At 41.9% G+C, this 12,953-nt stretch overlaps 1 protein-coding gene across 1 annotated transcript; it reads left to right on the top strand.

The window, feature by feature from the left end:
* The first annotated feature begins 1,347 nt into the window (after positions 1–1,347).
* SIX4 (SIX homeobox 4) lies at positions 1,348–12,222 on the top strand. The gene is made up of 3 exons (XM_036736448.1): positions 1,348–2,246; positions 5,526–6,214; positions 11,429–12,222. Exons 1-3 carry the CDS (start codon positions 1,348–1,350, stop codon positions 12,220–12,222), a joined length of 2,382 nt encoding a protein of 793 aa, XP_036592343.1.
* Positions 12,223–12,953: the final 731 nt, after the last annotated feature.

Genomic DNA, 12,953 nt, shown 5'->3' with positions numbered 1-12,953 from the left:
ATAGGTTATGAATCCTGGAATATACTAGCAGCGGGCAGATCCTCTTAATGAATGGCATTCAGAGACTGGGTGATTCTAAGCAAATAGTTTGTGTAGTCAATGAAGCTTCAGTCTCAAACCAAAGAAGGGTCTTAGTCTTCTACTGTATCTATAAATGAAAAGAACTACTGATCTTCTTTTCAGAAATACCTGGAAGCCAGTATAGAAATATAACACCTTTGAATAAGCACAATGATTCATAGAGATACATGTATTCATTGTAAGGAATATAACTATTCTTCCTTGCGGTTATTATATTATGATAAAATTATGATTTTCCATAACTCATTCATCAATTGTACCAACAGTGATGAATTTATCAGAGACCAGATGTGTTCTACTGCTACATCACCATTTGTTTTACTATTTTATTTGCCTTACTCTATTGCAATTATTTCATTTTAACTTACAAACCTTTAGATATCTTAATGTTAAACATAAGTGCGAATGCCTGATGCTCCAAGTATTCCGTGTGCTATCTATACTAATTACTACAAAGTTGGCTTTTTTAAAAAATAAGCTACTTAATATGTATTTTTACTTGGTGGAGATTTTCAATCCTCAGTGGGTTCCTTCCCTTTTAGTATTTCTCCATACCATTTTATCCTTTTAAGAAAAATTCATGGTAGATGTGTGAGAAGAAACAGAATTAGGAGCGTGGAGGTGCCAGTTCTTATACTCCTTTAAGGTCATCATTTTGCTGGTGGTAAGTTTTTGGTGGGATTTTAGACAACTGGACCTGAAGGCTACATACATTCCTTAATACTACCTACCTGCCCTCACTGTTCTTTTCTCAGAACTCTCACTGCTGTACTTTTTTAATACGACTTCTACTGTCTAGCTTTCAGGTGACGATGACATGTTTTCACGAACTCAGTGGCCCGTATTAAGAAGAATGTCCGAACTTCTCCAGGTATAGGTGTTTAGGGTCAGGGGAAGGGGGGGAGGGACGGCGAGGAAGGAGGGGTGATTGTGGGGGAGAGAAATGGTGTCTCCTCCTCTTTCTGAATGCAAATAGCCAATGAGGTGGCTCGCCTGGGCCAGTCAGGCTGCTTGTGCCATATAGTATGCAGCAACCCGAGGAGTCACGTTGGGGGAAAGGCAGAAAAGGAGCTATCCGTTTACACTACTTTGCTATAGCAGCTATCTTAATGGTGACTGCGTGGCCGGGGAGAAACCTGATCAGCTAGATCCTGCCGAAACCAGGAGGGAGGGAGTGGGCTTTCCGGAGAGGGGAAGGGGGGAGGGGGGGGGCCAAAGAAGAAGGAGAGTGGAAGAAAGAGAGGAGTGGGGGGGGGACGACAAAAAATGTCCTCTTCCTCCCCCACAGACCAGATCGCAAGTGCGGTGGAGATAAAGCAAGAAAATGGGATGGAAGCCACCCCCGAAGGAAAGGAGGCGCCACCAGAAGTGGTGGGGGGAGCCGTCGCAGCACTCAATCCTCCGGCTGCCGCCCCTTTCCCCATGGAGCCAGTGGGTTCCACGGCTGCTGCTAGCGGAGAGGAGGGGGCGGCGGCGGCAGTAGCGGCCGCGGCCGCAGCAGCGGCGGCCGCTGCGGCGGACCAGGTACAACTCCACTCTGAACTTCTAGCCCGAAACCACCAAGCAGCCGCGGCAGCCGCCGCCGCCGCCGCCGCCGCGGCTGCATCGCAGACCCCGCTGGCTTTTTCCCCGGACCACGTCGCCTGCGTTTGCGAAGCATTGCAGCAAGGGGGAAACTTGGACCGCCTGGCCCGGTTCCTGTGGTCTCTGCCCCAGAGCGACCTGCTACGTGGCAATGAGAGTCTCCTGAAAGCCCGAGCCTTGGTCGCCTTCCACCAGGGCATCTACCCGGAGCTCTACAGCATCCTCGAGAGCCACAGCTTCGAGTCGGCCAACCATCCACTTCTGCAGCAGCTCTGGTACAAGGCGCGCTACAGTGAAGCCGAGAGAGCACGGGGCCGGCCCTTGGGAGCGGTGGACAAGTACAGGCTGAGGAGGAAATTCCCCCTGCCCCGGACCATCTGGGACGGCGAGGAGACGGTGTATTGTTTCAAGGAGAAGTCGCGCAACGCGCTCAAGGAGCTATACAAGCAGAATCGTTACCCGTCCCCGGCAGAAAAGCGGCACCTGGCCAAGATCACCGGCCTCTCCCTCACTCAGGTCAGCAACTGGTTCAAGAACCGGAGGCAGCGCGACCGGAACCCCTCCGAGACCCAGTCCAAAAGGTGAGGAGCCAAACTTTCCTCCTCCTTCTCTCTCTCCTCCCTCTCGCTCGCCCTCCCCCACCCCCTAGCCTGCTTTTCCTCCAAGCGCTTGCAAATATGGCGCTTACCTTCCCCACTAGCCTTGTCCTGCTGCTGCCCACCTCTCCCTTCCCTCCTCCCTACCTCCCCCCCTCCTCTTCCCGGACGCTGCGCTGGAGGACTAGGGAGTGGAGGTAGGCTTGGGGGGGGGGGGGAGAGGGAGAGTGGTGGAGGAAGGAGGAGGGAACAGATCTCTTTACCCTCCTCCTCCTTCCCTAGAAGTTTCTTCTCGCCAGGGTATCAGTCCCCACCCCCCACCTTTGACCGGTCAGTTCTGCCCACCCAGGTCCCTCAGCCTTTTGAAGTTGCCACTGTCCCCAGGTCTGGCGGGGTAAAGCGAAGGAGTTTGCTGGCAGGCGAGAAGAGGGCTCAGCTTCCTCCTTCCTCCTTGCACTGGAGCTCGCCAGACTTTGGGCTTTCTTCCCTCTGGTCAGACATAAGCGTGATGGGCTACTGCCACACAAACATATGCCCGCCGAACCCCACCCGACCCTTCTAGCTCTGCTTTCTCCAGCTTGGGCACACACACAACACAACAACACAACACACCCCTACCTGGGATTCTGCAGCTTCTCAGCCTTAGGCTTGGGAAATGCTGTAGAGTAATTAGGGGTAGGGGCCTGTACTTTGGGGTATGGTAGGTAGTGGTGGGGGAGGTGGCTGGGGGGGGAGAGAGTGTTAAGACTGAGGTTTTATTTGACAGAGTTAATCATTCACTATGCCCGCTGTTCTTTTCAGCAGCAGTAACAGCAGCAGCAGCAACGTGGGGTGTTGGTGCGGCTCGCGTCTACAGTGTTTTGAAACCTGATTCTGAGGTCCTTCGGATCGGGTTTCATCGCAGTCCCGGGAAGCCGGGGATGAAAAAAAAATGTGCTTTCTAAACTCGGTTCTCCTATGGCTTCGTGGCTAGGGGGCTTATGGCGGGCGGTGTGAAGGAAGCGGCTGCACCGGGATCTCATGCCGGTTTGGAGCTTTTGTTTCTTGCAGTCTTTCCTCTGTCAGAAAGGATCAGGTTTCCCAGAGCTTTTGTTTTTGCGCCTGAATATACTTCCTGTGGTTGTGTGTATCACAGGAATGGTGCTTACCTGAGTATGTGTACTGTTAATTGTGGCACAGGGAAGGGTTCAAGGAGATAGTGTCCCCAACCCACCTGGGCCTGGAAAAACTATGAAAATATCCATAACGTATTGATCAAAGAAAGAATCATTGAGCTGGGGTGAGCCGAAGCTAAAGGGCCCTAAGGGAACTGGAGCCGGCCAGGTGGAGGTGACCACCCGGCGCACAAGGCACATTCCAAAGCCTGCTCTCCTCCTCCTTCCCCTCCCCCTTTCCCCTCTTCCCTCCTTCCCTGGGCAAACCGGGCCTCCAGGCATTCCTCTCCCAGGGAGGGAGGGAGGAGGAAAAGAGGAGGGCAGTGAGGCGGTTGTGCAGAGCCAGCCGAGGGCCCCAAGAGCAGCCGGGAGAATCCAATACTGAAGCCTGACTGTAACCAAAACAAAACACACTAAATTAGAGAAAGTGAGACTGAGAAAAAAGAAAGAAAAAGTTGCCGATAAGAGGAGAATTAATTGTTTCCCAATCAAAAACTCGGCCTTTATTAGCCGGGGGTTAGGGATCCCTGCCCTAGTCCTCTAACAATGAGGAAATAAGTGGGGCCCCAGGGTAGAAAGTGGGGGGGGGGGAGAGGTGTCCTGGCACACCCAATACAGGATCCTGCCTCTCCTATCACCTCCCCCTCCTCGGCCTGGGGTAGTTTCACACTCCCAGCCACACACACACACGCGCGCGGGGCCGCGCGCGTTCCAACCCTCTTTTCCTACCATCTGTGCTTTCTTCCTCACTGCCCCCTCCTCCAGGTTGCCCCTCTCCGGATCTGCCCCCGCCCCCACTCTCCCCCAATGAGTCACCCTCTCAGGCCGACTGAGGCTCAATCTCAGCTCATAAATCAAAATGCTCACAGCTCTCCCAGCCCCACAGCCCAAAGCCAGAGTAATCCCCTCCTTCAGCACTAAAGTGAAACAGACCCTGCCAGGCATATTGCAGGATCCATCCCCGGGCCAACCAGGCCAAGAACATCCCACCTTCTTCAGCTCTCCAACCAGCCCTTCCATTCTAGTCTTAGGCCAAGTAGGGAAACACCACCACTCTTCCATCCTGGATCCTTCTCCTAAACCTGGTAGATGAAAAAGGGGGTGTTCTCGGGAACAGATGGAATCTGGAAAGACTGGGGAAGAGGCCTGAGGGTGCATGGCCTGGAAACCACGAGGGAGGGGGAAATACTTGGTTTCTTCTTCTTATGTTGTTTTTAGCTTATCCCCTTTCCCACTCATTTCACCTGGTCCATTTCTGTTTTTTTTTCTAAGTTCAAAGACAAGTGCATGCCAGATACTTGTTCTTGGGATGAAGGCTTCTTCCCCTCAAACCCAGCAATTTCTTTAGAATTAGCCAAGGGAGACATAGGTCCATAAAAGCTGGGGATGGGGAGGGTCATTTGATGTAAACATTTACAGAAATAGACTGTTAAGTTATCATTTTGCATTGTCTATACAGGTCTCTAGTTTAAAAAAAAAATTTTAAAACACCTCAAGGTGCTAAATTTTCTTTTCCCCAGGGCAACCGGAAGTCCATATCCTAGTGCTTTGAGTCTTACATAATCTCTAAAATAGTACTAATCAAATTTGTGTAAAGGAGTTTCTCAACCCAAAATTCTAAGCAATGATCTTTCAATTTTTTAAAGTGTAAATTGTAACTTATTCACTGGTAAAAGTCAGAATTGTAATGGTAGAAAAAAATATGCTATGCCGCTAGATTTGTGACTGTGGATCTTTAATTTCCCCATTTTGGGTCTCAGTTTCCACCTTTGTACAGTAAGAGTTGAGTTATATGGTTTTTAAGGTCCTTACAGCTTTAACTTCCTATGATTCTACCCAATATTCCTTTTACTCATGTTGGCTGATATTGCATTTCCCAGACCATTTTTCCTGAGTTTATAAAAGATGACATAGGATCTGAGATTTGCCCTCTCTTTGATTCATACTTAAGAACTCTTCACAGAGACTTCCCAATCTAAATGAGGCCCACAGACACCGTGCTTTCTTCCCATCCTCTGATTTAGGACCTGATTTTCCAAACAAATTGCAAGTACTTAAAATGTCATCCCCTTGACCTCTAATGTGTCTTGATTTCTTTTCCCCTATACAGTGAGTCAGATGGTAATCCCAGCACTGAAGATGAGTCCAGCAAGGGACATGAGGATTTATCTCCTCATTCACTCTCCAGTTCTTCTGATGGAGTCACCAACTTGAGCCTTTCCAGCCACATGGAACCAGTGTACATGCAACAAATCGGAAATACTAAAATATCATTAAGTTCCCCTGGAGTGTTACTGAATGGAGGCTTAGTACCTGCAAGTACTTCACCCGTCTTCCTCAATGGCAATTCCTTTATTCAGGGACCTAACAGTGTAATCCTTAATGGACTAAATGTAGGAAATGCACAGACTATGACTTTAAACCCATCCAAAACTTCATCAAGCATTGTGAATAATGGTGCATCCATGACTGACATCTTGGGATCTCCTTCAGAGGATGTAAAAGACTTCAAAGTCCTCCAGAGTTCCACAACAAATTCTGCAGCAACAACATCCTACAGCCCCAGTGTCCCTGCTTCATTTCCTGGTTTGATACCTAGCACTGAAGTTAAAAGGGAAGGCATACAAACAGTGGCTTCTCAAGATGGAGGTTCTGTGGTGACTTTTACAACACCCGTGCAAATAAACCAGTATGGCATTGTACAGATCCCCAATTCAGGAACAAATGGCCAGTTGCTTAATGGAAGCATTGGATTCTCTCCTCTGCAGCTGCCTCCTGTTTCAGTGGCAGCTTCACAAGGTAAAGGTTTCATTTGCTACAGTAATGCCTTGGGCAAAAGTGAGTATGTGTGTCAGCTGCTGTCTTTTGTGAAACCTATGTAGGGGTGTTGTAGCCCAAGTGCCCTGATGTCTGCTACAGCTGCAGAATATCCTTGGTTCTTTCTGTTCACCCTCATTATAACACCTGTTAGCAACACTCAACATGCTTAACTCCCGAGGATCATGGGGATGAGCTGTATTTTTTTTTAGGAGCTGAATGGAAAAATATAGTTCACAAGAAGCCTTGCCAGCTCTGCAATTATAGAAATATAAAATATTGGTGCTTACAAAATAACCCATTGCTTGGCTTTTTAAAATTAAAAATTAATTTTAGCTCTTAGAGCAACAAATAAGCCTAGGAGCTGGTGTGAACATGCATTTTGTCTAAGCATCAGGTGTTTGACCAAAACATTTTGTAAGGGCAAGCTAAAATCAGGTACAATGATGAGAGTGGATTGATTGTGTTTGAGCCATGTTCTTCCTGTAATTAAGGGTAACAAAACTAAAAGGAAACCAAAGGAATGTGTGTTTGAACTCATGTTTATATCCCCTTAGACTTATCCATCAGATGGGGGATGTCTCTCAGATGACTGCTTATTTCCATTATTTCTAAAGACAGAAGAGACTTGACCAAAAGCAAGGCAATCTGGTACAGTAAAGAGAGCTCTGAACTGGACTTTATGAGAGCTAAGGGCCATTATATATGACTCCCAGTCACTTTGAGCAAGTTTCTTTGTCTTTCTGCTTGAATGTATGCATCAGTACAGTGGAGATGGTGAAAATGTTAGTGTTAAAAGCTGAACACCTCTCTTAGTCCTGGAGTAGAAGGTTTATCTCATTTTAAACAAACCTAATATATGAAAATAGACTCAGAAGTAAAGTGACTTGCCCAGGATCACACAGCTACTAAATGCCAAAATCTAGACTCATACTGAAGTCTTCTGACTCTCAGATACAAATTACCTTGCTCTCTGGACCATAGCACAAAAAGATCAACTAGGTGGTGGTTCTTCATTTAACAATAAGTATTTACAATAGAATTTTATTTGAAATCTACTTGCCCTGAGGCATTTAAATAGTGTGCTGAAGTAGAATGCAGATTTGGAGCTCTGCAAAGGACCTGGGTTTGATTTCCTGGTTTTGCCACACACTACCTGTGTAACCTTGGATAAGCCACTTTACTTCTCTAGAACTCAGTCTCCTCATATGACAAATAAAGGGGTTGGATTAGATGACTTCTAGAAATCCTTCAAACTCTGTGATTTGACTTATGAAACTAGAATTTACATGTAGTTTTTCGGGAATACATAAAATGAAGTATTGTTTTACACAGCATTAACTTTCATAGCTGGTGATAGAAAAAAAATTTAGAAATAAATGTTGTTTTGCATATACATTCCCATTTTAGTATATAATGATGAAATACAGAAATCTCATAACATATTCATATTATTTTGGTATTCCAAGTTATTCAAAGAACTAAAACAAGTAGAAAAACCTCATAATACTATGCAAAATGAGGTGAAAATCAGTGTTGATGTTTTTACATGATTAAATATTAAATACATTTTTCTTCTCAATGCCATGCATCCCACCCCCACCCCATCTTCCACAAACCAGTTTTCACTCTTCAGGAAAATTCGCTAATCGCCAGTAGGTAAAATCTCAAGGCAACTTATTTAAAGCAAAAAGTGAATAGTTATTGGGGGTGGAGGGCAGATTTGGGAAGAGGGCTTGCAATGGAGAAATACTTTTGATGTGTAACCTAGGAAACTTGATGCCACAGAAAATTATTAGGGGCTAATAGCTTAATTTTTTAAAATGAGACACTTAATGGGAATAAGAATAGCATTTTCAGTTATAATAGCTAAGATCAAATGACAGGGCTGTCAGTCTTGGGACTATTTGGGTAAGTTGAAGGCATAAGTTTAACCAGATGGATTCAGGAGGCAGTATTCCTCTTGGTACAGTATAGCAATTCACAATTATTCGTATTTCTAGTGCTTAAACTCTGTCCAAGATAAATAGTATTAGCCTACTTCAAAAATTGCTGACTAGATAAATTGTCTTCCTGTACCTAGTCCTTCTTTATGGTAAAAATAATAATAATAATAATAATAATAATAATAATAATAATAATAATAATAATAATTCACACATTTTCTGACATGCTTTCTTACTCTTGTGAGAAAAAGATGTAGTTAACCATATTTTTTATCAAGTCCTTAAAATGATATTTCCTACAGTTTTTAATTTTATTTGCTTTATTATAAAATATTTATTTACTTCTTACCAAAAAGACCTTGAGCCATAATCCTTATAAAGTTTTATTTATCCATTTAGTTGTGACAGTACTCTTTAGATTTATAATGCAGTTTCTTTATTCAGTAGTCATTGGATCTGAAAAGAGATTTCTAGATCATTTTTGTATTTTTCTATTAATTTATTATGTTAGAATTTCTAGAGCATACTCAGAAATTTGGTTGTTTACTCTTAAAGAGTTATTGAAAAAGTAAATTATACATGATCTTATTTAATAGCACTATCTTAGATTGCTAGGAATTTTGATAAATTAAAAGGCACTTATTAAGTGTTTACTATGTGCTAGGCACTCTACTAAACTGTGAAGCTACCAATAAAGCCAAGCATGCCAGTCCTTGACCTCTAGGTGCTTACATTCTAATGGGGGGGTGGGGTGGGGAGAGGAAGAAGAGGAAGTAAAAAAGAGATTGAAAAAGGGAGGAAATCATATACTGTCATGCAACTTCCAAATAAAACATAAGCTTCAGTGTGTGTGTGTGTGTGTGTGTGTGTGTAAATTTGGCTACATCCTAGAAGCTCAAGTTGAGAATTTTAAAGTATACTTAAGCTTCAGGCAAATCTTTTCAAATGGAAGCAATAGTTTCAGTTGTTTGACTGACACAGGTATTTGCTAGGGAAATTGGAGCAGAGAGCATATAAGGAGAGAATAAATAAGAATAGTTTAAGCATATCTTAAATATATTTTATTTCAGAAATATAATCCCAATGTTTAGAAATTATAAATATTTTATATTTAGATATAGTAGGAGGAAATATACATTCTTGCACATTTTAGTTTATAAAATAAAAACTTACCGTAGTAATTATACATATTTCCCCAAAATTTAAAATATTAGAAAAATTTTCTTTATGGAATGCTTACCAAAATGTGGACTTTGAAAAAATTCCATTGTAGTTGGGATATTTACAGATTCTTCTGACGATATCTGAAATTTCTTATCATACTTCTTTTATCAGCTTGGGAAGAATTTGTAAGAATGATTCTTATTATCCAAGCCAAAAAAATTATTTTGTGAATTTTACTTAAAATTGGAACTTTCTCCATTAAGTAAATTGAATACTAGCAACTCAGATAGTGATTTAAGATTTAAAAAGTGCCTTTTCCAAAACTTTCCTTCGAGGTAGGTAACAAAAGTATCACTGCCTTGTTTTCTAGTTGAGGCAAGTGGGGCTCAGAAATGTTAAGTAGTTACAACTGTAGGTCTAGGAAGCATTGGAACTATAATAAGTTGAATACGATCGATATAGACCAGGGGTTTCTTAGCCTTTTTTATGTTATGGATCCTTTTGGCAGTCTGGTAAAGCCCATCCAATCCCTTTTCATAATAATGTTTTTAAATGAATAAAATACGTAATATTATGAAAAAACAAATTATATTAGAATATAGTTTTCCAAAAAAAAAAAAGTTTTTTTAATTCATCCCAGCCCCTAGTTTAGACAGTCAACCTGGAAGATTTCAGAGAGGCATGGAAACGCAATTTGGTATAATGGATAGAGCCCTGGACTTGGAATCTTGAAGACCTGGGTTTGAATTCTGCTTTTGCCATTTACTAGCCATGTGAACCTGGGCAAAATAGTTATCTTCTCAGGGCCTCAGTTTCCTGTAAAATGAAGGGTCAGGATTAAATAACTTTTGAGCAGCCTTCTAGCTTTAAATCTATGATACAAATTGCCAAACCCTTTTCTCCCCTCATTAGTAGGATATTTTGGTGTAACCTTAAGATAGTAAGTAGTCCTTGCTACATTTTGCCTATATAGACAGCCTAAAGAAGAAAACAGGTTTTTGTGGAGCACCAGAAAGGTTTGTACTGGCTGGCTAGGTAAACTGCCTCAATTAGTAATATCTATTCAACTCTCTATTTGCTTTGTCTGTGTAGACTTGTGCTTAAAATGTCAAAAGGAAGCTCTCCCGAAGAGAAATAGAATACTATCTGCATATTTTTTGGAAAAAATAACACTTGATAGGTATGAATTAATTGGATAATTCATTTAATTTTTTACTCTTTTCTCCTGCGGAACTGTTGGCTATAGACCGTTAATGATAGCCTTAAGCCTTGAGGTCAATTTTAAAGATGCGGCTCTGATAGTTTATATTGAAATGTGTTTGAAAAGGCATATCTCAATATTCCCGTTAATCCTGTCTATCACTACATCAGACTGAGAACCATGTTTTAAAGTTCAGTTCTGTCAGAACAAAAGAAAAGACCTTTCGAATGTCTAATTGCCTTCACATTATTTATTTTATGGTTAGTTAGGTGAAAGTTTGAAACTTGTCTCTACAGGTTCATATGGTTAACTTGAAGCCCCGGGCAAGTTACTTCCTGCAGTATTTTCTGCATATCCATATATGCTTTTAGTCAGTTATTGAGCCGTTCCCAACAAAGGTGTTTTGTATTTGTATTTCCTAGTTCTAGTTGGCATAGCCAGCAATGCACATCAACTAATTAAGAACTAGGCAGCTAGAAGAGATGACTTTGAATCCTACTTCAGACACTTACTAGCTTTTAATTTCTTTTAGCCTTAGTTTCCTCGTCTGTAAAATAGGGATGATAATAATAGCGCCTACCTTCACAGGGTTCTTGTGAGGATCAAATATGATATAAAATTTACAGCACTTTGCAAATCTGAAAAGCACTCTATGTGTAAATCCTAGCTGTTATCAAGCTATCGAGTAGTGAGCCACAAAGACCTAAAATTCAGAAATAAGTCAAGAGAGTTCTTTTACGTCACATTGACTGAGCTCTTATAGGTGATATTGTTCATTAACTTAAACCTGAGAAAAAATAATGTGTAAATAAATAAACAATGAATTAACTTTCATCATCCCATATCATTTCCAATCAACAATAATCTCTACTTTATTCTTTTTAGGTAATATTTCAGTCAATTCAAGCACTTCTGATGGGGGGACGTTTACAAGTGACTCTACCACAGCACAGCAAGGAAAGGTTTTCTTCAGCTCTCTTGCGCCTAGTGCAGTAGTCTACACAGTTCCAAATTCAGGTCAAACAGTAGGATCTGTTAAACAAGAGGCCTTGGAAAGGAGCCTTGTATTTTCTCAATTAATGCCTGTCAATCAAAACCAAGTCAATGTAAACATGTCTTCTGAAAATATCTCAAGCAGTGGCCTACATCCTATGGCCTCATCATTAGTTAATGTAACTCCAACTCACAGTTTTTCCCTAGCTCCCCCTGCTCTACTGAATGCAACGGAGTTAAACGCTGATATTAGTGAGAGCCAGCCCTTGTCTACACCTGTAACAAGCACATCTACTGTGATATCTGTCAGCAACACCAACTATGCAACTCTTCAGAACTGTTCCCTTATTACTGGTCCAGACCTAATGTCAATTCCAATGACCCAGCCTGCCCTTGGGGAAGTAGTTCCAGCAGCTGGAGACCGTGTGGGTCATTCCTCCCCAGCAGTACATGAGGATTTTGTCAGAGAGCACCGGTTAGTTCTGCAATCCGTATCTAACATAAAGGAGGATTTCATACCAAGTTCTGAGGACAAAGCCACAAGCAACTTAATGATGCTGGATTCCAAATCCAAATATGTCCTGGATGGCATGGTTGAAACAGTCTGTGAAGAACTGGAAACAGACAAAAAAGAGCTTGCCAAGCTCCAGACTGTCCAGTTGGATCAAGATATGCAAGATTTATAATTTTTTTCCCCTTCATTTTTGGCATCCACTTTTAAATCTTGTCCAGAGGCCCTGAGGACATTAAGCATTTTCCCTACTTAAGGAAAATAATGCACAGTTTGGCAGAGAGATATGTTTCAAAGACTTTGAATTGAGTTTGCATGAAGACCACAATTAAATCCGTGGAAGCGAAACTATATCCTTTTTTTGTTCACGTGTTAATGTTCTCTTTTAACCAAAGAAGAGAACATGAAGGAGATTATCAAGTGAAGGTACGATGGTTTGGTTCACTTAATGTAACCCTAAAGGCTGAAATGGAACTTCCACATAGAAACTTACATTTCAAAAGTAAAAATATATACATCTCTAACTTCTAGAAAATGAAATGTAGCTATAAAAGGATAGAAACAATGCAATTCTTTTTGTTTACTCTTACCCATGGGCATTGATACATTTAAAAAGGCATAGATGATACCTCCAAACTATACTTAAGATAGTTTTGATGTTAAGAACCTGAATAAACCCTGAATACTTCTGTTTTTCAGCATTTCCCAGCTAGAAATCATTGGATATGATAGCTGGTAGTTTAATGAAGCTTAGATAGTTTGACACTCTAATAAAAACAACTCTGAAATAGACTCCAGCATGAATGTAAATATAACAATTACTATTAGCAGGATATTTTGAATTAGTACAAATTAATCTTATTTATAGGGTACGTGTTTCCCTTTAACTTGAGGCACAATGAAATG

This window comes from Trichosurus vulpecula, chromosome 8, assembly GCF_011100635.1.
Source record: "Trichosurus vulpecula isolate mTriVul1 chromosome 8, mTriVul1.pri, whole genome shotgun sequence".
Classification (NCBI taxonomy): domain Eukaryota; kingdom Metazoa; phylum Chordata; class Mammalia; order Diprotodontia; family Phalangeridae; genus Trichosurus; species Trichosurus vulpecula.
Note: the sequence above shows the minus strand (reverse complement) of the source record. Positions and strands in the feature narration are given on the sequence as shown.